Here is a 24,269-nt window from a genome sequence, read left to right on the forward strand (position 1 = left end):
ATTGCTTCTATCAAAATGTAAAAACCAACATATTTTCATGAAGGTAATGGAGAAACAAAAAATACCTGGGATTTGTTTTGAGCCATAAGTAAACCTCAAATGCCTGGAATGATTAAAAAAACAGATACACAAGAGTATTTTGATCGTAACAGTGAAGAGCCCACAGTCATCTTAGAATGCTCCAGGAGGAGGAAGGATACACTTAGGAACTGGCTTCTCAGTAGCAGGAAATAGTCTGATTGTGGAGAAAAATGTTTTTGTTTTTGCATAAGTAACTACAAAGAGGGAAGGAGCAAGACTCATTAGTGCTCCAGTAAGTATATCTTGATAACCACAACAGACAATGGTACAGTCCTGCCACACTCTATTTTACAAATGGGGAGAGATTCAGAAGAATTAAATGGACCCCTAATGAATGGTGGAAATGGGAATATCTAAATCTGAATTAAGTCTAGTAAAATGATTTAAATCTTTGTCAATGTAGAAAATGAGTAAGTATTCATTAGCAACATCCTCTGAATCCTCAGATTCAAAGGCACATTGCAAATTTTACACTGTATCTTAGAATTTTTAAGTGACAGGAAGATGACATTCATTTCAATTTCATCATTATGTGAAAACTCTTTAGAACAACTTGTAAGTAGAGCTATACTCATATTGTTAAGCAGCATAACATGACGTATTGATTCTTCTCCCTTTTTTCTTTAACGAAACAAATATGGAAAGGGGTCAAAGCATCCAATTTATTATTTAAATGGCACATTCATAGCATGGAAAACAGAAAATGTTAAAAGTACCACTCAAAAGTAAGTCCTTTCTTGGTTTAACACATCTACTTCAAACAAATAGAAAAAGAATATTTTCTATGTCATTCATTGAAAGCTAAACAAAATACAGGGATTAATCACACAGCCAGGAAGTCACAATGAAAGAAAGAAAGAAAGAAAGAAAGAAAGAAAGAAAAGGAATGATATTATTCAGGTATTTACCATCACCAAACAGATAAGGGTAGTCAGAAGAATTATAGTAAGTCATTATTTATAATATTGGCTGATTTAGATAGTAAAATCTAACTATATGGCTGAATCTTTTAAATGAAGGTTGTATATAACTTAAAAACTTTTCTAATTATGTAAAAATCAGCTCACTTTTAAGATCTCGGTCTGTAACTGTATCATGTCTACACTGATTTCACTTTGATCTAAAAGTCAATTCAGATATGAACTGAGAAATCTATAATGTGGTATTACTAAACAGTCAAAAGACATTTTTAATTACACCAATAACCAAGTATGTGGGCAACTCAATAACTGAACCATATAACCAACAGTCCCTAATTTTATTCTAAATAATAATCCATGGGCCTTTACCAATGACTAAATTCCTATACTTGAGCTTATACTTTGAGCTCTGTGATATTACTCTCTTTCAGAAAATTTCCATATCTATATAACTTATCTGTTTTATATTTACTTTGTTAAAAACCATTTCTCATAATTGGAGCCTATGAATGGAATAAGGTGACACATCTTGGCAGAAATGGCTGATTAGTGTGAACACATCAGTAGCCCCCTTAACCATCCATCACCTTGCGCTTCTGTTGGGCATAGCTCGTGCTATACTGGCCAGCGGTTCTGCGTGCTTCTTCTTCATGCTCTTGAATTTGCTGTTGTAAGAGAATGAGCTCACCAAGCAGACCCTGCCATGAGTTTACAATGAGGAGAAGAGGAAAATTGGGGAGGAGAACAATGTTAAACCAAAGGGCACAACAAAGGAACAGACATAAGACAGGGAGGAATGAATAGCTTAAAAACAAAAATGGAAACTCATGCACCTATAGAGCCTTCATATAAACAGGCTCTGTACTTCATTTCCATTTTTCCTTTGGAAAAATAAAACAGCATAGTTTAAAAAGTGAAAAAGAAGGTGCAATAAATATTGCTGAATTAAACCAGATCTAAATATTAACACACAGTAAAACCCAGACTAACTGGAATGGTTAAGACAGCATTCTAGGTCACTGTACTCCCATTTTAAATTGTTAAAATATACTAATGTATAATGTTCATCTGAAATATGGCCAAGAAAGAAGGCTTTTTTTTTTTGGTTGTGGTATTAGGAGTTAAACTCAAGGCCTTGTACTTGTTCAGCAGGTGCTCTACCACTTGAGTCACTCCACCAACCCTTAATTATTTTCAAGATAGGGTCTTACTTTATGCTCAGGCTGCCTGGACTAGCTCCTCCTTACAAGTGCTTCCCTTAACTACTGGGATAACAGGTGTGTACCACAAAGTTCTGTATTGTTTATGAGTCTTATGAACTCCACAATCACCACCTAGGATCACAGGCTAAAGCTATAGCTTAATAAATAGTGTTCATCTTTTTTTTTTTTTTTTGGTTGGTCGTGGGGCTTGAACTCTGGGCCTGGGCGCTGTCCCTCAGCTCTTCAGCTCAAAGCGAGCGCTCTACCACTTGAGCTACAGCGCCACTTCCGGTTTTCTGGTGGTTTATTGGAGATAGGAGTCTCATGGTCTCTCCTGCCCGGGCTGGCTTTGAACTCCGATCCTCAGATCTCAGCCTCCTGAGTAGCTGGGATTACAGGCATGAGCTACCAGAGCCCGGCTAGTGTTCATCTTATAATGTATAAATCTTTTAATTTTCATAGGCTTGATTAGAAGATCACAATAGCTTATTTACTTATTAAATGACAATTCTTGGGTAAGTGTTTTTCCTCAGTATTTCTTCATTTAAAGATCAGTCTATCCAAATTGAGGAGGAAAACAATGTTAAACTAAAGGGTGTACAAACAAACAGATGTAAAACAGGGAAGAATGGATGGCTTAAAATAAAAATGGAAACTATTAATCTTGAGTTTTCTAGCATCAACTTAGTCAAGGTTTTATACTAATTCATATCTTCTACATGTTTTGGATAAACTTTATTTAAAGTGAAATTTAGCATATTTTTTTGTAAGTTAAAATTGTTGTAGGTTTTATTTTGATTTTATATAGCCTTAAGTAATCAATTTGATTGGATTTTCACTTTTTATGAGCTGTTTTGACATCAAGTAGAAATAGTCTCTACGAATATAGCCAAGCACTTATTAGTTACTAAGCAGAAGCACTATAGAGGAAAATAACTGAAGTAGAGAAAAAAGTTACTATGGAAACTAAAAATAAGTCATTTTAGATCTATATGGAAAATAATTACCATTCCTAGTTCTAAAATTAACTCAACTTAGTCATGAAATGATAAATTGGTCTAATTTATATAACAATGTATTTACAAATAGCACATTGAAGTACAAGTCATTTCCTTTCATCCTTCCCTCTTTCCCTCCCTTCTTTCCTTCCTTCCTTCTTTTTGCTGGTCCTGGGGTTTGAACACAGGACTTGGGTACTATCATTGAACCATTTTGTGCTCAAGGCTAGTGCTTTACCACTTGAGCCACAATGCCACTTTGGCCTTTTTCTGAGTAGTTTATTGTAAATAAGAGTCTCAAGGACTTTTCTGCCATGGCTGGCTTCACACTGTGATTCTCAGATCTCAGCCTCTCGAGTAGTTAGGATTACAAGCGTGAGCCACTTATGCCTGGCTGAAGTACATGTCATTTTCTATGAAACATTTTAAATTGTTACCCAAGAAGGTAATCAGATTGGAGAAATGTGAAGAAAGAACAACTAAGAATTAATATCACAAATTTAATATTTTCTCAACTAAAAGTCATAAAAAGGTCCCAACAGAATGAGATATGTAACTTGTACCAAAGCAGTGCACTGGAAGAAAAATGGGTCCAGTTTCTAACAAAGTAAAGTTAGAGAATCATATTTGTTAAAATAATCTAAGTTAGAGGAGTTTTTTTTTTTTTGGTCGTGGGGCCTGAACTCTGGGCCTGGGTGCTGTCCCTTAAGTTCTTCAGCTCAAGGCTAGCACTCTATCACCTGAGCCACAGTGCCACTTCTGGCCTTTTCTGTTTATCTGGTGCTGAGGAATCGAACCCAGGGCCTCATGCATGCAAGGCAAGCACTCTACCACTGAGCCACATTCTCAGTCCCAAATTAGGAATTTTAAATAATTTTAGAAAAATTTAAAGTATAAAATATTATTGTGCATAATTAGAGTCTCTTTTATATAATCAGGTCTCTAATAAAACATTATATTCAAAATTTAGCTAGTAGATTCATTGAGACTTTCTTACTTAGTTTACCTTATATAACACAAAGACTTACATAAACGTTTCCCAGAAAATAAATACATGTAAGTTAGTATTATGACAAAACATTTTAAATTATAGGAAGACTAATATATAATTGTGGAAATTTTTGTTTTGATTCTTAATTTTAATATGTTAGATTCTGATTATCAATATTAGACAATTAGTGAAACTGATTGATTTACTATAAAGGATGAAATTAATCAATTATTTTCCCACATGACAAGTGAAGGTTCAACATTTATATCCAGATTCAATAGTAAACTAGATTTATAAAACAAGTTATTTTTAAGACATAGCTTTTAATGAATCAATTTTATAGTCATTTACCAACTGTCAAACAAAGATAATGCTGTCTCATTATTCTCCTAATTTTGGCAGTTGTTATACTACTGCTTTCATCAAAAAGAAAATAATCTGACATTTTTTTCATTTGATAATTTATTCTATTCATCCCTTCTTCTAACATCCACACATTTACATTTCCCCCAAAAGGGAATCACACTACACAGTAGTGTAATGGCTATATTTACATACCATCAGTTCCTTAATTTATAATATACCAAAGCATTCTTGTTATACCTTAAATGCCCTTCTCTAAGTCATTGCTTATATCTAAGCCCAAAAACAAATAATCTCTTATCTATAAGCTTATAAGGAAGCATCCTCTTTCTAGTTACACCTCACTTTCCTTCCAAGTCTGTTATTGAAGCACTGTTACGTGAAGATAGGTGAAATTAACTGTTACCTCCTGAAAAAAGTAGGAAAACAAGAATTAGACATCAGAAAAGCTATTTTCACTAAACTATATATACATTGTAAAGTTAACCTTCCCAGTTTTAAGCATCAAATCTCACCCTAGTGTGTACCAAGTATGTACACATCAGGTGTACATACAGTTTCTTCTCTTAAGACCAGATGGAATGGAAGGGAAGAAATACATACCTACTATGCAGGGTATACACTCCTAATCAATAAATACATCCTAATCAATAAATACTTTCCCAAGTTGGAACTTTTCTTTCAAGAAATAACAACTGCTTTTAAAATGCTGTTCGTAAAATAGTAATTATTATAAATAACAAAAATTACTGTTATTCATTATAGATGATACTCTTTAAGCATCCCTCGGCTATTGTCATTTTTACAATGTGGTGTTCAGTCTCATATTTCACAAACAATGTTCTCAAGGTTTTTTTTTGGTAGTGGGACCTGAACTCTGGGGCCTTGGCACTGTCCCTCAACTCTTCAGCTCAAGGCTTGCATCCTACCACTTGAGCTACAGCGCCACTTCCAGCTTTTTCTGCTTATGTGGTGCATGAGGAATTGAACCCAGGGCCTCATGCATGCAAGGCAAACACTCTAACACTGAGCCACCTTATCAGCCCGTCCTCAGTTTTTTAAATTAAAATGATCAGCTCAAGAAAACTAGTAATAACTCCTAAGTCCAAAACATTAATTGAAAAAAAATAATTTGATAGAATATTTTAGGCAATATTTACATATGTTATGGTCTGAATGTTTATCTCCCTCTGTTCAAACTGACAGCTAACTTCCAATGTAAAGTATTAAGAGGTGAAGCCCTTTGAAGGGTGACAGGAATAGAAGGCTCTGGGAATAAGTAGAGCTCTTGTATAAAGCCCTCTCAAGAGCTGTCTGACCACTTTTGCCAGGTAAACACAGACAATCCTTATCTGCTACTAAGTGCTGTGTCATCTTGCTCTTGGATTTCTCGGAACTGTGAGAAATGTCTATTTAGGTATAAGCAATTCAGTTTATGGCATGTTTGTTATAGCAGCCTGAACAGACCAAGACAAAAATAAGTCACTTGTATGTGAAGGCATTTAAAATGCTATTATTTTAGACAGTATTTAAAAAAATATGTTGCTGAGAAAGGCCCTTATTTTCGTATCCAGACAGGATCTTTCTATACTTCCCAGACCGGTCTCAAACTCCTAGGGCTCAAATGAGTAGCTAGATTCAAGGGTATGTCACCACGACTATAAATCTAATTTAGAAATACTATTTTATCCATTTGATAGAACAGAGTATTAGTAATCGTTAAATACTAAAATCATAGGGTATATAATCCAAAGGCTTCACTTAGGGACCACTGGGAGTGCTCTGAGATGGGACCCCATGTCTATGTTTCTTAAATTCTACTTACTTTGATAACTAGATATTGCAGTAACTCCTGACATACATGTTATGTTAGAACCATTAGGTAAAACAGTTTGGAATAGTTTTTGCTCAAATCAAGTTATGACTTATTTTCACTAGTAACAATTTAAAGCTTGTAGCATAAAATCTTTTATAAAATTTTATTTGGTTTGATTTGGCTTGAGACAAAGTCTTATTATAGAGCCCAAACTGGACTTACTTTGGAGATCCTCCTGCTTCAGCATCCCAAGTGCTGGATCACAGGCATGTGTGCTACCAAACCCAGCTTTGAGCGTAAAATCTAATTTTTAAAATATATTTAGCTTAATTGTGTAGATTAAGCCCGAAAGGTATGCAAGCAACTTGACAACCTATTTTCCCATCTTTCAAAATCTCCGAAGACTCCACAGAAAAACAAGGGAAAAAATTTAACCAAATAATGTTACCTTATTATTCAGTTACCTTATACAAAAAAGCTCAAAAGCTACGTATGTATGATCATATAAGACATGCGAAGTGAAATGAACCCCAAGATACGGACACAAGAGGTTTTTCTTTGCTGTTGTCGTTTTCGATTTACTATGTGCTTTTTTTTTTTGTTTCTTTCGTATGTTCTTCCTCCTGTTGTCACTGTATTTGATTTTGGTACCCTGCATCGTGTATATATATATTACATATATATATATATATATATAAAATCTAATTTGGGAAGGGAAGGGGAATAACAAAATACTGAAACAAGGACACAGAATGACCCATTGCAACAATGATACTCACAAGATACTATGTTAGAAAATGATCTTTACAACTTAGGGGTGGGGTGGGGCGTGGGGGGGGGGAGGAATGGGAGGGGAGTGAGGGAAGGAAGGGAAGGGATAGTAGGAAAAAACAAAGGAGGGGGCAAAAATGTTTGATGAGAAATGTACTCATTACCTTACTCATGTAACTGTAACCCCTATGTACAGCATCTAAATTTTTAAAAGCTCAAAAAAAAAAAAAACCAAAATTCAAAGTTTAAGAAAATAATCACCAAGGCTTTCGTTGGCATCTTCTTCTTCTGGATAGCCAGCATTTCTTTATACTATTCATTAGGTCTTATGCTACAGGGTTTTTTCACAACCCTCACTTGTCTAAAGTCACACCATTCAGAAAAGAAGGAAGGCAGGATCAGAGTCTAGGCACAGTGACTAGAAGTCTGTATCAATGTCACCCTTTCCATATTTAAATTACCGCAGAGCAGAACTTGGTGGGCAGGTTAAGAAATCTCTAAAGACAAAACAGCCTGCAACCTAAATAAAATAATGACACTGTAAGAAAAATGTTGCCAATTCCTGCTTTTGAAATTTTATAGTAACTTTGGTCTGGCAAAAGAACTTTATGAAAGTGAAGGTTTCTTTCTCCTTCCACTTAAAAAAATAGTCCTAAGCACTAACCAATTCTCTATTTCCTATTTTCCCTATCTCAGTAATACATATCTCTAACTCAAGATATTTATAAAGTGAAAAATGTTATAGTGGTTATCAGAAGGAAATGAATCTTTCCACTATGGATTATTTAACTGTCTCCAAACCAGAAATACTGTATTGTATTTCACTACTGGACAATTTCTACAAATATTTTTGAGATAAGAACAGCTATTATCAACAATTAACAGCATCACAATTTCTATGACATTTCTTTTGTAATAAATGGTTACTTAAAAACAGTGAAGTACATGCATATGTAAATATTAAATAATAAAAGTACTGTTTATTGGGTGACATAAAAGTATAGTATGCATATTATTATTATGAAGTAAAATAAGGCTGTTTTGCCATTCTACTTTTCTCCATAGACACAATCGCTACTTCTCCTTTTATACAGCTTCCCAGCTATCAAGTTGTAGGACACAAGTGGTTTGGCAAAGAATCTGTCTACCTATAGATGCTAGTTGTTAGCTGCTCAAGATACTTAAGAAACATAAATCCTATAAACAAAGTGCTTTAGATCAAACAAAGAATATCAATTACATGAAGTACTCTTACAGTCATTTTTGTACTTGCCACACATGAAGGTAAAGAACAATTCACAGGTAATCAGAACCAATACTTGTTAGCATGAAATTTTTTTTTTTAAATTAGCCTTTCTTCTACTGAGTTAAAGTAATCAACTATTATTGCTACAAGTTCATCCCTATCTGAGGACAGAGGAATAAATAGCAAGAATGCAAGTCAAATTAAGTAGTGTTTTATATGGCAAGTGTTCTAAGTATTGATATGCATGCAATTATTGGAACAAAAATAGTTATGAAAGGCTTCATGAAGTAACCAGAGGTCTGTGTTATGAAAATGAGTGCAAATTAGGCAGGTGGAGGAAAAAGGAAGGAGGTATTTCAGCTTGGAGATATAAAATAAAAACCAGAATAACACCATATTACCATTTAATAATTATATACAATGTATTTTTCTGATTTGGGCCTTTAAAAAGTCCTTCAAATATTTTCTTTAAGTTATAAATATGCTTGTTACCCTAAAATAGCTATATTCCTTACTTCAATAAGATGTCCATGACCAAACAGAAGTATGACAGAGTAATAGCACAGATAATAAAATGTCTCACTTAGAAAATTAACTTTCACTAGAAATCCATAAGCACACAGAATCTAGAAAAGAGGATATACTTAGTGGTTTTGTCCCTATATATGTATATGGCTGATATACAGAAATCAGCTGATTAACTTATCAAATGAGTCTGTTAAATCACTATAATAGGCTTGCAACTCCATTCCCAATTTGTCTTTAGGAACACTGAAGTTCTTCATGTCTCAGGGACATTATTAAATGCACATCAAGGGATATTTCTAAATTTTCTCTAATGGACACAAATTTTGAAACTTTTGATTAATAAAGCATTTATTACCCAATAGTTTTACTGAATGTCAATCATACCTCAATAAAATGGTAAAGTTAGGCTAAAAAAGTGGTTTTATTTTTTTCCACACTTTTCAATAACTGAACACATGTCAGAAATTTTGATCAACATAGGACAAAACAAAAAGTGTCCATAAACTACATACAAATCCAAGTAGAACCAAATAGCTTGATTACTTAGCCTGTGCAGCAGTCTATGGAAGTAGATCTTTCTGAAGACTGAAGACCTCTGTTACAACCTTCCCAGACACCTAAAAGTCTAGTGAGCCCCGGTTAGGAACCACTGGTAACCAGTTCATCATACCGTTCATTCTGTCTGACTCAAGTCAAACTATCTGACATCAGTGCTGTTCTCTACTTCAGCTACTTTCCCTTCAGTTGACTTTGAATGGTCCTAACTGTTATTCTATTTGCCAAGACTTCTACCGCTGTGTGTTCTACTAGAAAGGACAAATCTTTAAGTTGTAGAAATGTTTTCCAACCATTACTACGTAAAAAAAAAAGTCTGGTTTATCTGCATTTACTTTTAGAATTCTAATAGAAATGTAGCCAGAAACCCTGTCATAAACCTGATATTCACAAAATTTAAGTATGATAGCTTCAAATCCTAAATACAATTTTAAATCTGGGGTTCTCAGATACCAGAGGGAACCAATCAGAAGGTTACCATTCTGAATGCCATCCTACCACTTCAGCTTATCACCTCCATTTGATGTTCGGTTTCAAAAGGCTGCTACTATACTAAGGTCTCTTTTTGCATGCTTACACTCAATTGTTGATTTGAGGGAAGTCATTTTCTCTTGTCTGAGTAGTCCATTATTTCAAGCATCACAGGCAACAATCAAGATTTGGAAACACATGCTACATATCAGTAGAATTTAAAACCACCCACTGAGACTGAAGATACATACTTACATAGCAAAATCTCATATTAATGTTTCCTAAGATTTAACTTAGCATGTATCATTACAAGCAGTTTAGTTCCAACTCTAGATTCAGCTATACAATGAATACGCAGAAACAAATAATCCATTAGTTTTCAGCAGACAAAACTATCACTACAACCAAAAACTGTCACTCAAAGAACCACACCACCATAGGTATAATGAAAGTTCCTTCTCTTTAGTTAGATTAGCTCATTTCTCCACATTAACTTTTCTATTTAATTCACCTTAGGTCAAAATAAAACTGACCATGTTAGGCTAACTTTAATTCCCTTCTTCCCCCACAGCAGTCAGTGTTCTTTGGTAAATGCAAAAAAGTCAAAAAAGATCAAGTTAAAAGGCAAATATACACACACATTTTGAAGTTTTAGCCAAAAGATAGTTAAAAGGTGAAGGAAAAATTGAAAAATAATTAAAATTTGGTATATCAGTTAGGGTAAGAGTCAGAAACAAATACATAATTTTATTCCTTCTTTCCTGCTCTCCAAATGAACACAAAATTATTTCCACTCAGTAAAAAGCTATATATTTCATGTTAAGTTTTAAAGGTCATAATCCATGTCTATGTAGATATTTATTATTATTATTATTATTATTATTATTTTGTGCCTGTCCAGGGGCTTGAACTCAGAGCTTGGGGGCTGTGCCTTTGCTTTGTAGCTCAAAGCTATAAATACAACTTGAGCTACAGCTCTAATGCCAGGTTTTTTTGATGCTTAATTGAAAAGTCCCACAGATTTTTCTGCCCAGGTTGGCTTTGAACCGTGATCCTCACATCTTAGCCTTCTGATTAGCTAGGATTACAGGTACAAGCCATGGGTACTCAGCTTGGATATTATTTGAGCCACAGCTCTTTTTAACATTCCAAAAGACTGAAAAAATAAAAAAAATAAATTAAAAAACTAAGAAATTATCAGACAAACAGGATTACAAATGTACAATAATACATGCTGTTTTACCTGAGTAACTCTATAACTTTCACATGTAATTCTTCCCTAATTTTAAAGTGCATTAAAAAATTCAGATAGTATCAGAACTGATATATTTTCTATGGTTCCATACCTAATTTTGTGGATTCTCAATGAGATTTGATTTCTTCTCTATTGGCTCTTGTTCTACTCTCTTGAATACTTTCCTAAAGTAAAACTGAATTAGATTATGTTCTGTATAAAAGATGTTCTGCATGTTGTGACCCATCTTTTAAATTCACATACACATGAGTATATGAAGTCCCAAGGAAAAGAAAGAAAAGTCACTTGTTTTACCTACATGCTCTTTTCTTGGACCAAACTTGATCCATTAATTCACAGAACACATATGAAGGAAATTATTTTCCATAACTGTTCCACAAGTACCATATAACACTTTGAATTCTGCAATAAGATTTGTAGAAAACTTGTTCCTGTGTTACCATTTACAAACCTTTCAAATAAACAGTAAAAACTTTCAAAAATCTCCCAAGACTAACCGTGAGATGAATTCTGTTTTACACTTACCTTCCTATAATGCTTGTCACCACTTTCGGATCCATGATCTGTTGCTCTAAATGCTGTCTCTCCAGGTGAACCTTGAAAAGAAATGAATCCTTTAAATTCTCCAGTGTTGTCAATAGCTTGAATTCCAAATCATATCTAACCAATTAAAGAAAAAATAGGGAGAAGGAGGTAGAGAAGGGATAAAGTTGTAGTTTAGTGGTGGAGTGCTGTATGTTGGAACCTGGGGTAAAATCTCTGGCATGGCAAAAAAAGCAAACCAAGACAAAAAGGTGTGGTGGTACACACCAGAAACCATAGCACCTGGAAGGCTGCAGCAAAAGGATAGAGCTCCAGGCCAGCCTGGGCAATATAAAGGCCCTGACTCAAAAAGAGACTATAAATGAATTCCAGAGCAACTTAAGTTCAAAGCATCAAATCACTTTTTATCTTAATATTACTAGCAACTTATTTACAAAGCTGTTTTTTTTAAGTTATAACCTATTTAACTGTTAAAAATGTATTACGAAAAGTTATGAAAAAAGATCATCTTTGATAGGTTTATATTTTACATGAGCATTCTTATAGTTTACCCAAATACCACTGCCATCAGACCACATATATATTCAAAGTTTAAAATGTCAACTATGATAGGGCAGATGAGACAAACTAAAATTACTTTTCATTTCAATTATCAAAAACAATTAGATCTATTTCAAGAAAATATTTTGACTAAGCAACTTTACTTTTAATAGCTTTAATTTTAAGCATATTTAGGAACATATGTTCTTTCACAAAATAATCATTTTATTATTCCCATCTAAAGGATAATGAGTTTGCCTAATGTAATTCTTAAGTTTTAAAATTTAGCATAAGCAGCATTACAAATTTGGTCTGCAACTGTATTTGCAAGTAGTTTATTAGAAGCATTTAGAAGGCATGTTAAGGTCAGCAAAAATGTCTGTTTACACACCTAACAAGAGAAGTAGGTCAGAAGCTTCTATGACTTCACTAACCAATTTGTGACCTGTGAAAAATCAGCAAGAGGGAAATAAAAATGTAAACTTTAATAGGAATGATCAAACAAAGATGTCTGAGCTCTCAGACCTCTATCACAATAGTGTAATAATCGGGCAAATATGCCAGACTAATGTTAAAAATTCTTTTCATATGGTTCATCACATTAAATTTTGTTTTAAAATCATAGTATTGCCTCCAATGAACTATGAAAAGCAAATACATAGGAAGTCTCATCTACTTGTCAAAAACAAGATATTTATTCCTTCATTGACTAAATGCCAACACATTTTCTTGTAAGTTTCCACTGCCTTGGGCCAAGCACTGAATTATCATTTCACAGACTGGCTGAATGATGCACAGATTAAAACTTCTATGCAACAAAATGGCATGTTCATCATTTTTAAAAAATGTTTTTATTTGTACTAAATGTTTGATTTAAAAGATTAAATAGCAAATTTATATATGTATATATACACACATATTCACCCCCCCCTCACTGCATACTTCTGTGGCTCTTATATCTTTAAATTAGATCAAAGACGTCTCTCTATACCTGTGGTGAAAAAGTCTTTCAGTAAGCTGAGGCTTTCAACGATTTTGTCAAGGTCTGGTGCTAACTTTGCAAGGTCTTCTGAATTAGGAAGAGCTTTTTGAATTTTCTCTGTAGAAAAACAAAACATATAAACAGTCACAATTACTCTCAAAGTAAGAATATGTGTCAAATATTAATCTACGAGCTACCAAAGTATGAGCTTGCTTATACTTCACAGCAGCTCTACAAAGTATCTACGCCTGTCAATCATGTTTACAGATGAGGCAGGAAGTGAGGGAGTCAGGGAATTGGCACAGTCCAGCTGCAGAGAATAGATCTCAGCCACTGTACTAAGACCTTGGCAAACATTTCAAGGTAAAAAGTGTTCTTCATATATATTAGAAAAATAATGTCAAAGTGCACTTTTCCTAAAAATCCCTTTGTCAACATAACATTTGTCTTTCAGAAGTTCTGTAGGCCAGGTGGTGGGTAGTTCACTTATAATCCTAGCTACTCAGGAGGCTGAGATCTTAGGATCACAGTTTAAAACCAACCCAGGGAAAAAGACTGTGAGACTCTTATCTCCAATTAATCACCCAAAAAGCCAGAAGTGGAGTTGTGGCTCAAGTGGCAGAATGCTAGCCTTGAGCTGATAAAGCTAAGGGACAGTGTTCTGGCATTGAGTTCAAGCCCTAGGACCAGAACAACCACCCCCCCCCCCCGCCCCCCCCCCCCCAAAAAAAGTGCTGGAAGTAAGTATACATAGAGAGTAATTTTACCTTCATTAGATAGTGCTTTTACATCTGGACTGAGTAAATGACAAAAAATGCTTTTTAAAAGAAATACTACAATGAGTTCCTAGCGATCAGTTATCAAATATATTTTTTCCCTAATGATTTTTTGAAAAAGGGAGAGGGAAGTATCCCACTTAGGAGAAAAACCACTTTAGATACTAACAGATTTAAGAAACTGGGATACAAAAAGAAGTAATCAAAGTACCCAATCTACAGGGTACAGGTTAGGTGGATCAGGCCATACTGTATCATGCTGAAAGTGATGTCTAGAAAGGCTGAGTGCAGCACTGAAATCCTGACCAAATGCGCTAGGCGTTGGAAGACAAGACACCAAAACACATGTCTTGATGACTATACAACTTTTAAAAAAGAAACTGAAACAGAGCCACATACAAATAATGAGTACAACTAAAAGAAAACATTATGTAATTATGTAGCTATGTTAAAATGATAAGATTATTGGATATATTTTAATACAGATTTCTTTGATAGCCTACTACTTTGAGTGTTGAAACTTTTATTATACATTATGTTCAAAAAGTTAAGAAACAACCTCAATAGAACTATTTCAGTTTCCTAAAGAAATAACCTACAAATGAATTGAATGTTGATGATACAAACCAAAATCAATATACTCATCAATTTCCCACACAATGTCAGGTATAATCCATTTATAGTCACTAAGGTCTGGTATCATATCTCTCCACTGATCAAAAGTCTAAAAAGTAAGAAAAAATTTCAATCAGATACTGTGAATGTCTTAGAGATTTGTAAAAAGAAACAAACAAACAAAAACCTCTTATGTTAATTAAAATGTTAATCTATGAAAGTACAATATATCATATATGACTTGTAAAAAGAAAACAAAATTATGTGGCCTCAGTTCTTTTTCAAAAACAAATTCACAAGTAAGCATATAAAATACAGACATAGTCCTCTACTAAATATCAAATGTAAAAACTCCAATGTGCTCCTATTTCAAAGAGGTTTCATTTGGCATTAAACAGACCAGAGGACAGGAGATTCCTAAGACATAGCTTTGTTAGTATGCCATTTAATTTTCCTGTCTTTGCTATTAAATGGCAAAACTGAATTAAACCCCTGTGTTTTTCTGGCCCAAGTCTTTTTTCTAGGCAATTTTTATCTCCAATAATTATAACTAAAATTCAGAAGACATTTTCCTATTACTGCCATCACAACAATCTACTACATGGTAAATACATATAATAAATGTTTAAACATCCAATTATATTTTACTATGCTAAAGAAAAATTACCTGTGCTATAAAAATGATAAATAACCATGCTGGAATAACTGGAAAACAAATAAGGAAATTAAACTCACCTTTTTGGCTGTGTAGCCACCCCCAACAGCAGATCCCAGTATGAGATACCGAAGTCTTAAGAGTCGTGCTGCTAACCTAGCTGGCCAAAAATTCCTGCGAGGCTGGTAGCCATATTTAACTGGAGAAAGTTTCAATTTACGTAAAGGTAGGTTAGTTAAAGAAGAGAATTGCTGAAATGATGTTTTCACTTGGGGTCTTTGAAGCTTTAAGGTAGGACAATGTGAATGAGAAATACTTCGTGAAACCAGATGCAGTTTTTGGAGTGGTAAATTTCCTTTTGTCCCAGAGCTGTGTTTCACCAAGGACTGGCAAACCTCACTGAAAGAAAACAAGTATGGGAGAAAGATCAGACATGGTAACAATGCAAAGAAAATGTCAGTAGAAAGGGAAATGCACACATGCACATGTGACCTACCATGATCTATCACACCTTGTTTGTCATTACCCAGCTATTACACAGCAGGCATTGCTGCAGCTTGTGCTATCTCATTCAACTCTGTTAACAATGTGGTCAAGAACCTTGTAGTATCATCCTAATTTTACAGATAAAGAAAATGTTCCAAAAGGAAATGAACGCTGATGCAAGAAACAATGGTGCAATTCAAATTCAGGCAGGTGGACTTCAGACCTGGCACTAGAGGAACTCCAGGACAGAGGTCAGCCCTTCTGTTTTTATTTTTATTCTTCCCCTCTTTTGCTCCCAAATCCCTAAAGTTCTTTTCCCCCAATGGTGACATTAGCATTATAAGGCCAGGTGCTGGTGGTTTATTCCTGTAAGCCTAGCTACTCAGGAACCAGAGATCTGAGGATCCCATTCAAAGCTAAACTAGGCAGATAAATCAGAGAGATGCATATGTCCAGTTAACCAACAAAAAGCTAGAAGTAGAGGCCTAGTTCAAATGGTAGTGGAAAAGCCAACTGAGAGTGAACGTGAAGTCTTGAGTTCAAACTTCATTATCAGCACAAAAGAAAAAATTATGAGCAAGAGGCAGAGGCAGGGCATACGAGTCCAGTATTTTATGTCAGTAATTACAAGTAAAATGTCCTTTGTTCTTTCCATCTGTCACTAGGAAGAGGTAACTGAGGCTATGCAAATCCTAGCACCTAGAAATACTTCTACAATTTCCAATTCAAAAGATAAATGGTAGTACAAGGGGGGACTGTTTTATATAAGGTCCCCTTGAGATACAGTAAGAGAGTGAAAAGAGAAGTAATTGAGATTTACTAGAGCAACATTTAAGGAAATGGTGCTTGGGCCATCCTCCAGTTTTTCCAATATAGCTTTTATCTTAAGGGCAATAATTCTCTGTAGGTTGAGCAATTTGTCAGGAAAAAGCATGTATATGGGAGGGGCAGGGTGAACAGGTTTGGGACTACTAAGAGAGTATCCAACAATACTAGCATTTGTAAGGAGCTCATTTCCTAAAACAAAGCTTGCTAGTTGATATAATATGCCTAAAACACAGATTGCTCTATCAGAACTCTCAATCAGAGGTAACCTGAGCAAGGTACCTGCATCAATCATTAATCCTTTATACCCAGACTCTTGTAGAAGACCAGCAAGTCTTAAAATAAGGGCCAGAATAAAGAACATTATTAAGTCCTAGAAAAAAAGCAGACATTACATGTTCATTAGTATTGTTAGGAGAATTCCTTTAAGAATTTCAAACATTAAGAGCATATTATCTTCAAAAATATCAAAGAACAATACAAAGTGGGTGCAGTGGCTCATGCCTGCAATCCTAGCTATACAAGAGGTTGAGTTTGTAAGGATGGCACTTTGAGGCCAGCCTGGACAAAAAGTATGTGAGACTCCTACCTCAACCAATATATATATATATATATATATATATATATATATATATATATATATATATATATATGATCCTAGGAGGATCATGAAGATCATAGTTCCAGGTTATTCCTGGTGAACAAATTAACAAAGCCCCATCCCCCGAGAAAAAAAAGAAAAGAAAAAGAAAAAAATACAGTTTAAAGAATTACATGTTTTAAATAATATTTTCTAAAAGAGCTTGGTAAATATTAAAATGTAGTCCATGGAAACCAAAGTTGCTATATATCTTATACACACACACATTATCTATCTATCTGTCTGTCTGTCTGTCTGTCTGTCTATGAAATTCCCTAGAGTGTAGAATAAAGGAAACAAAAATAGGAAACACAAAAGAAAACCTAAGTGGTATGGAGTTGCAATATCCTAAGTGGGTAACAGGAGATGGGAGGGAAATGAAACCATGGGGTGAAGAAAATGATCCACAGGGATTAAGGAAGAAAACTCTTAAAGTTTGTAGACAGCATGTTTTGTATACTACTCTATAAGATTGCATTAGAGTAGACTCACATGTAGACAGCTTATTAGTGCAGAGGGACACAGGTATAATTTTAAAATAAATGCATACACATTTGGGATAAATGTATATGTATATATCTTGCTTATAGATGTATAAGTATAGTTTATACCTTCTGTATATTTTTGACATATGAAGGATATAGCTTGTATTTTGGAAATCACAGGTATGAAAGATCAAGCTAAGAGGATTATTATACACTGAAATGGTGTCCAAAATGAAAAAGAATGACAAAACAAAAGGAAAAAAATAAAGACACAAGAAAAAATTTTCAAAATGAAAGAAATGGAACTTATTAATAGAAAGGTCAGGTCAAAGGCTTGAAATGCAAAAACATCCACGAAGACAAAAACAAACTTTTAAATTCAAGCAAAAGTAAAAATCAAATGTGATGCAAAACTAGATCTCCCAGAAATCTAGTCTCTTGCTCCATCATTTCTTTTAGCCTGTATATAATTCTCCTATATGTAATTCTTTTTTAAATTAATTTTACATGAATATTTATTACATCCATATAGATGCCCCAGAACATATATTTATAAATGTATGTCAGAAATACTTATGCTCCCCTCTATTGAAGAGTAGGAACAACCTGTACTGCTTCATAACATGCAAAGAAATAATAGAAAAAGACAAATCCTGGAGCTTAGGGATGTTTACTTTCTCCATCTCATTTTATTCTAGTAGCTACATTGTGCTAGTAGCATGAAGTATTTCTAAGCCATGAGTCTGTGGAATGTGTAACTTCAGAAACAATTTAATCAAACATCATACAATTAAGCAAACAAATAAGGCAGTAAAAATTATGTCAGATTGGTTTTAAACCCAATTTTCAGAAGGTTTTCCCCGCACAACTTCATTGATCCAATAAGGCATGTATATTTTCTCCCTCATTTTCTTTTTTCTTTAATTTAAGGAACATTAGACGTTTCTTCTATTAAATATTAAGAAGTAAAAAATATATGTTACAAATAACCAGGACTGTCAATTTATACCCCAAATTAATACTCCATGAGATAAAAATAACTATATTGTACCTCACCCAGTTTGCTTGGAGACTCTAATTAACCTGCCCCCCCCCCCAAAAAAAAAATTCAACGGATTCCATTCCTCATAAAGACTCCAAATTATCTACACCACTTAAAAAGTTCTGGAGAAATTCAAGATCGATGTTTAGAGAGGGAGATGATTCTGGAAAATTAAGTCTTCCTGGTCTGCCTTGAGACTTTTTAACAAATGCCTGGGATTATGAGTAAGGCTTGGAAATTATCTAAGAACAAATGATGTCTAATGTCACATTTAATATTACTAACTATATATTAACTATATATATGTGACATTAGACATCATTTGTTCTAACCACTTTAGGTAATTTCCAAGCCTTACTCATAGTTATATAAGTACAGTATATATGGCAAGCCACGGAAACAAAACGGCTTCTAGGAGTTCAAAATCATAGATTAAGCCAAACCTGGGCAATAATGACAGTGTGACTGGAAAGGTGGTACCCATTCTCCACTATGTATCTAAAAAAGTAAATCTCCTTCCAAAAAACTTGAAAAGAACTGCTGTGAAGAGGGCACCCCCGAACGTTATCTCCGACAACGTGTGCGTCCAAGCTTAGACTCCACTCAGGAGTTAGGGAGACGCGCAGAGAGAGGCCCCCTTCTCCTGGCAGAGGAGCTCAAGGCGCCTGCAGGTGCAGTGTGCGTGCAGACGGCACGGAGGTGGAAGGAAGAGAACGGGTTAAAAGAGAACGCACTGGAGAACGGTACAAGGACAGAGCCGGTCCCGAAAGGCAGAGAGGAACAACGGCAGCAGCCAGAGGCAGAGTTAACGGCGGAGTCAAAAGGGGATGAAGGCCGGGGACACCAGGACAACAGACACGGGCCAAGAGCGGCGAACCGGACAGGGCCAGGGGCAAGGACCGGGACTGAATCCGGCTCTGCCCGGGAACAAAGCTCAGTCAGCTCTTCCTCCAGAGCATCCAGGAATTCTCCACCCGCCCTCGGTCGAGCCTCGGGGTTACCTGAACACCCCGCAAGCCATGCAGGGCGACGGGGTTCTCCCAGAAACCGGGAATCACGGGGCCGGGTGGGAGGCTGCACTTACCAGGCCACGGCGGCCCGACGTAGTCGCCACATCCCGCGGGAGGGGAGGTCACACAGGCGCCCAGACGGCCACGTGGGCGCCCCCGTGTCGGCCCCAGTCCCGCTTCGGCTCCAGGAATGACCCAGGAAGAGGCCCTCGGCAACAAGGGCACTCGGCAATCGCCGAGTCCCTCCCAATGGCTCATGGACTTCCGCGAAGGCCTCTCCGGCACCCGTACTCAGTCCGACACCGAAATAAGCACGCCACCCACGCTAGAGAGGCAGCACAAACGGTCCGCCCAGATCTGGCGCATGCGCCTAGAGCCTCTGGGCCGGCCAACTGCGCTGCGTTTCTCCCCGCCCACCCGACCTCGCCCCGCCCACTGTGCGATAGCCCCGCCTACCCTGTCCTCATTGTTTTCGGATTCGAATTCTGAATTCTGGCATCCTGAATTAAAGAAAGAACTGTGAGCTGTGCGCTGGTGGTTTCACGCCTGTAATACTAGCTACTCAAGAGTCTGAGAGCTGAGAAGGACCGTTCTAAGCCAATCTGGGCAGAAAAGTTTGAGACTTTATGTACAGTTAACCAGAAAAAGCAGGGCTGGAGTTGTGGCTCATGTGGTAGAGTGCACACACAGACACAGACAGACAGACAGACAGACACACACACACACACACACACACACGAGGAGGGCACAAGGGGAAAGGGAAGAGAGAGGAAAGGAGGAGATCTGAACTGGTAAGATGTTTGTACTGACAGAGCACAAAGGAGTCCACAGAACACAAAATGAATAGAAAATAGTCATTGAATAGAGTAATTAAATAAACAAAATGGTTATTCCTTTGCCCTACCACTTTTCATCTTTGTTGAAAATGACTTCATATCCTAGCAGCAAACATGGGAGGCAAGCGTGGAGTTATGGGTAGAATAGGTGTTTCTGAATCTCAGATCAAATCTGAAAGGGACTCAGGTAATTTAAACCAGCATTTGGTTTGGAATAAGCATGGGTAGTAGATGAAGGTATAAATGACTTGTTCACTCATTCTTTAGCCATCTTTCATGTGAATTTTAACCCAGTTTACTTGAAATGGTCCTTGTCAATGTCTCCTGCAATTCCATATTGCTAGTGATCAATGGCCCCTCGGTACTTTCAGGTAAACACTGATTCCTCCTTTCTGGCTTTCAGGGTTTTTTTTTTTTAGGACTTCACATTTCCTCTTTTCCCCCTTTAAGCACTGCTGTTACTTAGTTTCCTTTGCTGCCCACTTTTCTCCCAAATTAATCAATTTTGGGAATTCCTCGATCTTGGACACCCTGGATACATCCTGTTTTCTAGCTACAGTTGGTCCTTATGCAAGCCAGTTTCAAATCAAAGTTAGCTTTCTTCCTCCAATTCAGAGAAGGAAGATAGCCTGCAAAAAGTTATGAAACCAATTAATATTATAGTTGTTCTTAAAATTAAAATATGTGGTACTCCAGTTTTAGTTCAAGGATAATCCCTTTCCCTCATTCAGATTTACAAAAAATAAAATTTCTGTGGTGCCAAGAGGAATCATTTTTCTTGAGTTAAGTTTTGTTCCCTTCTCGCCTACATGTCTTTATTATATTCTTGCTTAACTCCTGAAGTATGCTAATTAAGTCTGTGCACAAGGGGGAAGGTTAGAGAAACAGAGCTGCTTTTTTTTTTTTTTGCTTTTTACTAAAGGGTACAACTTCTTTAGGGGGTATAAATCTTAAGGTGAATGATAGGTTGCTTATGTGCTTTTAATCAAGCTTCTCAGTATGCCATTTATCTGTAAATTTCTGACTACTGCTTCCTCATCCTTCATTTTCCTTGATGTATATTTTCCTTCTCTCAAAACTATGCTCAAGTACCTATTGACCACCAGTGTGTTTCCCACTTTCAATAACTATATGATATACAGTATTCAATACTACATAAAACAGACTTTGTGTCATATGACCTCGCCCAACCTTAAGGCTAATATATACATTGAATGGAGGCTGAGTAAGCTATGTTCTATGTATGAAATGTATTTTTGTATGATACTTTAAAATTATGATATTTTATTATGCTATAACCTATCATAAATTGAGAGGCCAGATGTATTGTGCTATATGGGAAGAAGAACAAACTGTTACATAATCAAACTGTTTCTATTGGCTCAAATTCAACCCACAAATTTGTTACGTTCAGCTACATTGTTGGGCCATACAAAGTTTAAAAAATAATACCAGAATGAAAGAATACAGGGTACTAATTTGTTTGCATGTATGAAAATGGGATAATCCGATCTGTTGAAAATATTTTGGTTTGTCCCTGTAATCCCAACTAATTAGGAAACTCAGCTCAAGGTTTGAATGAAGCAGAAAAATCTGAAACTTTTCTTTCCAGCTAACCAACAAAACAAGAAATGTAGGCGTGGCTTGAGTGCTAGGTGCCAGATTGAAAAGGAAAGCCAAGCCAAGGTGAGAGGCCCGAGTTCATGCCCCAGTACTAACACACAAAATATAAAAAAAAGGCCTAGTTAATAAATGGGCTAAAGACTTAAAGAGAGACTTCTCTGAAGAGGAAATAAGAATGGCCAATAGGTACATGAAGAAATGTTAAACTTCCCTAGCCATAAAAGAAATGCAAATCAAAACACATTAAGATTCCACCTCACCCCAGTTAGAATGGCAAAAATCAAGAACTCTAATAACAACAGATGCTGGAGGGGATGTGGCCAAAAGGGAACTCTACTGAATTGTTGGTGGGAGTGTAAACTTTTTCAACCACTTTGGAAAGCAGTATGGAGGTTCCTCAAAAGACTACACATAGAGCTCCCCTATGACCCCATACTAAAGCTACCAGAACAACTATGTTTATCACAGCATTATTTACCATAGCAAAGATACGGAACCAACACAGATGCCCCTCTGAAGATGATGAATCAAGAAAATGTGATATATATATATACATATATATATACATATATATATGTATATATATATACATATATATATATGTATATATATATACATATATATATGTATATGTATATACATATATATATGTATATCTATCTATATATATATATATAATGGAATTCTATGCCTCCATCAGAAAGAATGACATTGCCCCATTTGTTAGGAAATGGAAAGACTTGGAAAAGATTATATTAAGTGAAGTAAGCTAGGCCCAAAGAAACATAGGTCCCATGGTTTCCCTAATTTGCAATAACTAGTATATGTCTAGGATAAGCAGAAAAGCTCAAAAGCTATATTCATATGGCCATATAACCTGATGCTAAGCAAAATGAACCCCAAGATAAGGACACAAGTGGTTTTTTCTTTCTTGCGGTTGTTTTTAATGTATTTATAATGTACTATGTGATTTTTTGGTTTCTTTTGTATCTTCCCCCATGATATAACCCTTGTTTTCACTGTATTTGATTCCAGTGTCCTGCATTTTGTATATACATTTTTCTAATTTGGGAAGGGGAAGGGAAATAATAAAATGCTGAAATAAGGATACAGCTTGTCCCATTGTAACAAAGAGATGTCCAGGATACTAGGTTGAAAATGAACTTTACAACTTCGGGGTTGGGGGAAGGAAGGAACGGTAGGGGGAAAAAAGGAGGGGGTAACAATACTCTATAGGAAATGTACTCATTACCTAACTCATGCAACTGTAACTCCTCTGTACAACATCTTTACAAATCAAAATATATACTAAAAAAATAAGTGATATTGACCTAATTTTAAAAAAAAAGAAAAGAGAGAGAGAGGGAGGGGGACAGAGATATTGTTCTAGGAAGGGTAGTGAGAATGACGAGAGAGGATAGGAGGGTGCAATTGATATTTGTATGCATGTGTGGAAATGTTACAAGGATCCTCCCTTTGCACAATTACACTGTATGCTAATAAAAGTTAAAAATATTACCTGACTTGTTGCTGACATTTGAAAACCTGGAATTTTCACATTACAAATACGGTTTCTCAAAATCGATGCTTTCCTGAGGTCAGTGCTGGAATTCCTTGGGAAAGGAAAGGCTCTCACAGGCAGTAGAACCTCGAGCTCCGGAGTGGCAGCAGCTAGGGTTCCCAGAGAGGGGACCATTGGAGCTGGACGCAGTGGTGTTTTTGCTCTGATCACAGTTTCCCAGTTATGCAACAGAATCTGTCTCCACGGCAGAATCTCTGCCATCCAGGTTAAAGGGACCCACAAGACCGTCAGGTCCATACCCATGTCCTGAATCCTGGGGACCCCGCCCATCACAGAACCTTCCCTATGGTGAGATCAACCCCGCAAATCTGCGATTGTCTCCAGCTCCCACCCAATCCATAGGCCTCCTCAACCTGCTGCAACTGTTGCCCACCTGTGTGTTTTTCTTGTTGGTGGCCAACATGAACACTGGGACAGGCTCAATGGCTAACT

General features: G+C 36.0%; 1 protein-coding gene across 5 annotated transcripts in view; it reads right to left on the reverse strand.

Annotated features, from left to right (window-relative positions):
• Positions 1-20,108, reverse strand: part of Opa1 (OPA1 mitochondrial dynamin like GTPase) — a 78,868-nt gene extending 58,760 nt beyond the window's left edge. The window contains exons 1-7 of one of the 5 annotated variants that reach the window (XM_042667398.1): positions 19,871-20,080; positions 15,389-15,707; positions 14,666-14,762; positions 13,272-13,379; positions 12,672-12,725; positions 11,723-11,793; positions 1,589-1,699 (exon numbers count right to left, since the gene is read on the reverse strand). In XM_042667398.1, coding sequence (XP_042523332.1) covers positions 1,589-1,699; positions 11,723-11,793; positions 12,672-12,725; positions 13,272-13,379; positions 14,666-14,762; positions 15,389-15,707; positions 19,871-19,902 — 792 coding nt within the window. In that variant the 5' untranslated portion in view covers positions 19,903-20,080. Of the gene's footprint in view, positions 1-1,588; positions 1,700-11,722; positions 11,794-12,671; positions 12,726-13,271; positions 13,380-14,665; positions 14,763-15,388; positions 15,708-19,870 lie in introns of all 5 variants that reach the window. The other 4 variants (XM_042667416.1, XM_042667417.1, XM_042667407.1 and 1 more) reach the window with 4 other exon arrangements.
• Positions 20,109-24,269: the final 4,161 nt, after the last annotated feature.

The sequence above is a fragment of the Dipodomys spectabilis genome, unplaced genomic scaffold, assembly GCF_019054845.1.
Source record: "Dipodomys spectabilis isolate Male_0828 unplaced genomic scaffold, ASM1905484v1 ptg000017l, whole genome shotgun sequence".
NCBI lineage: Eukaryota > Metazoa > Chordata > Mammalia > Rodentia > Heteromyidae > Dipodomys > Dipodomys spectabilis.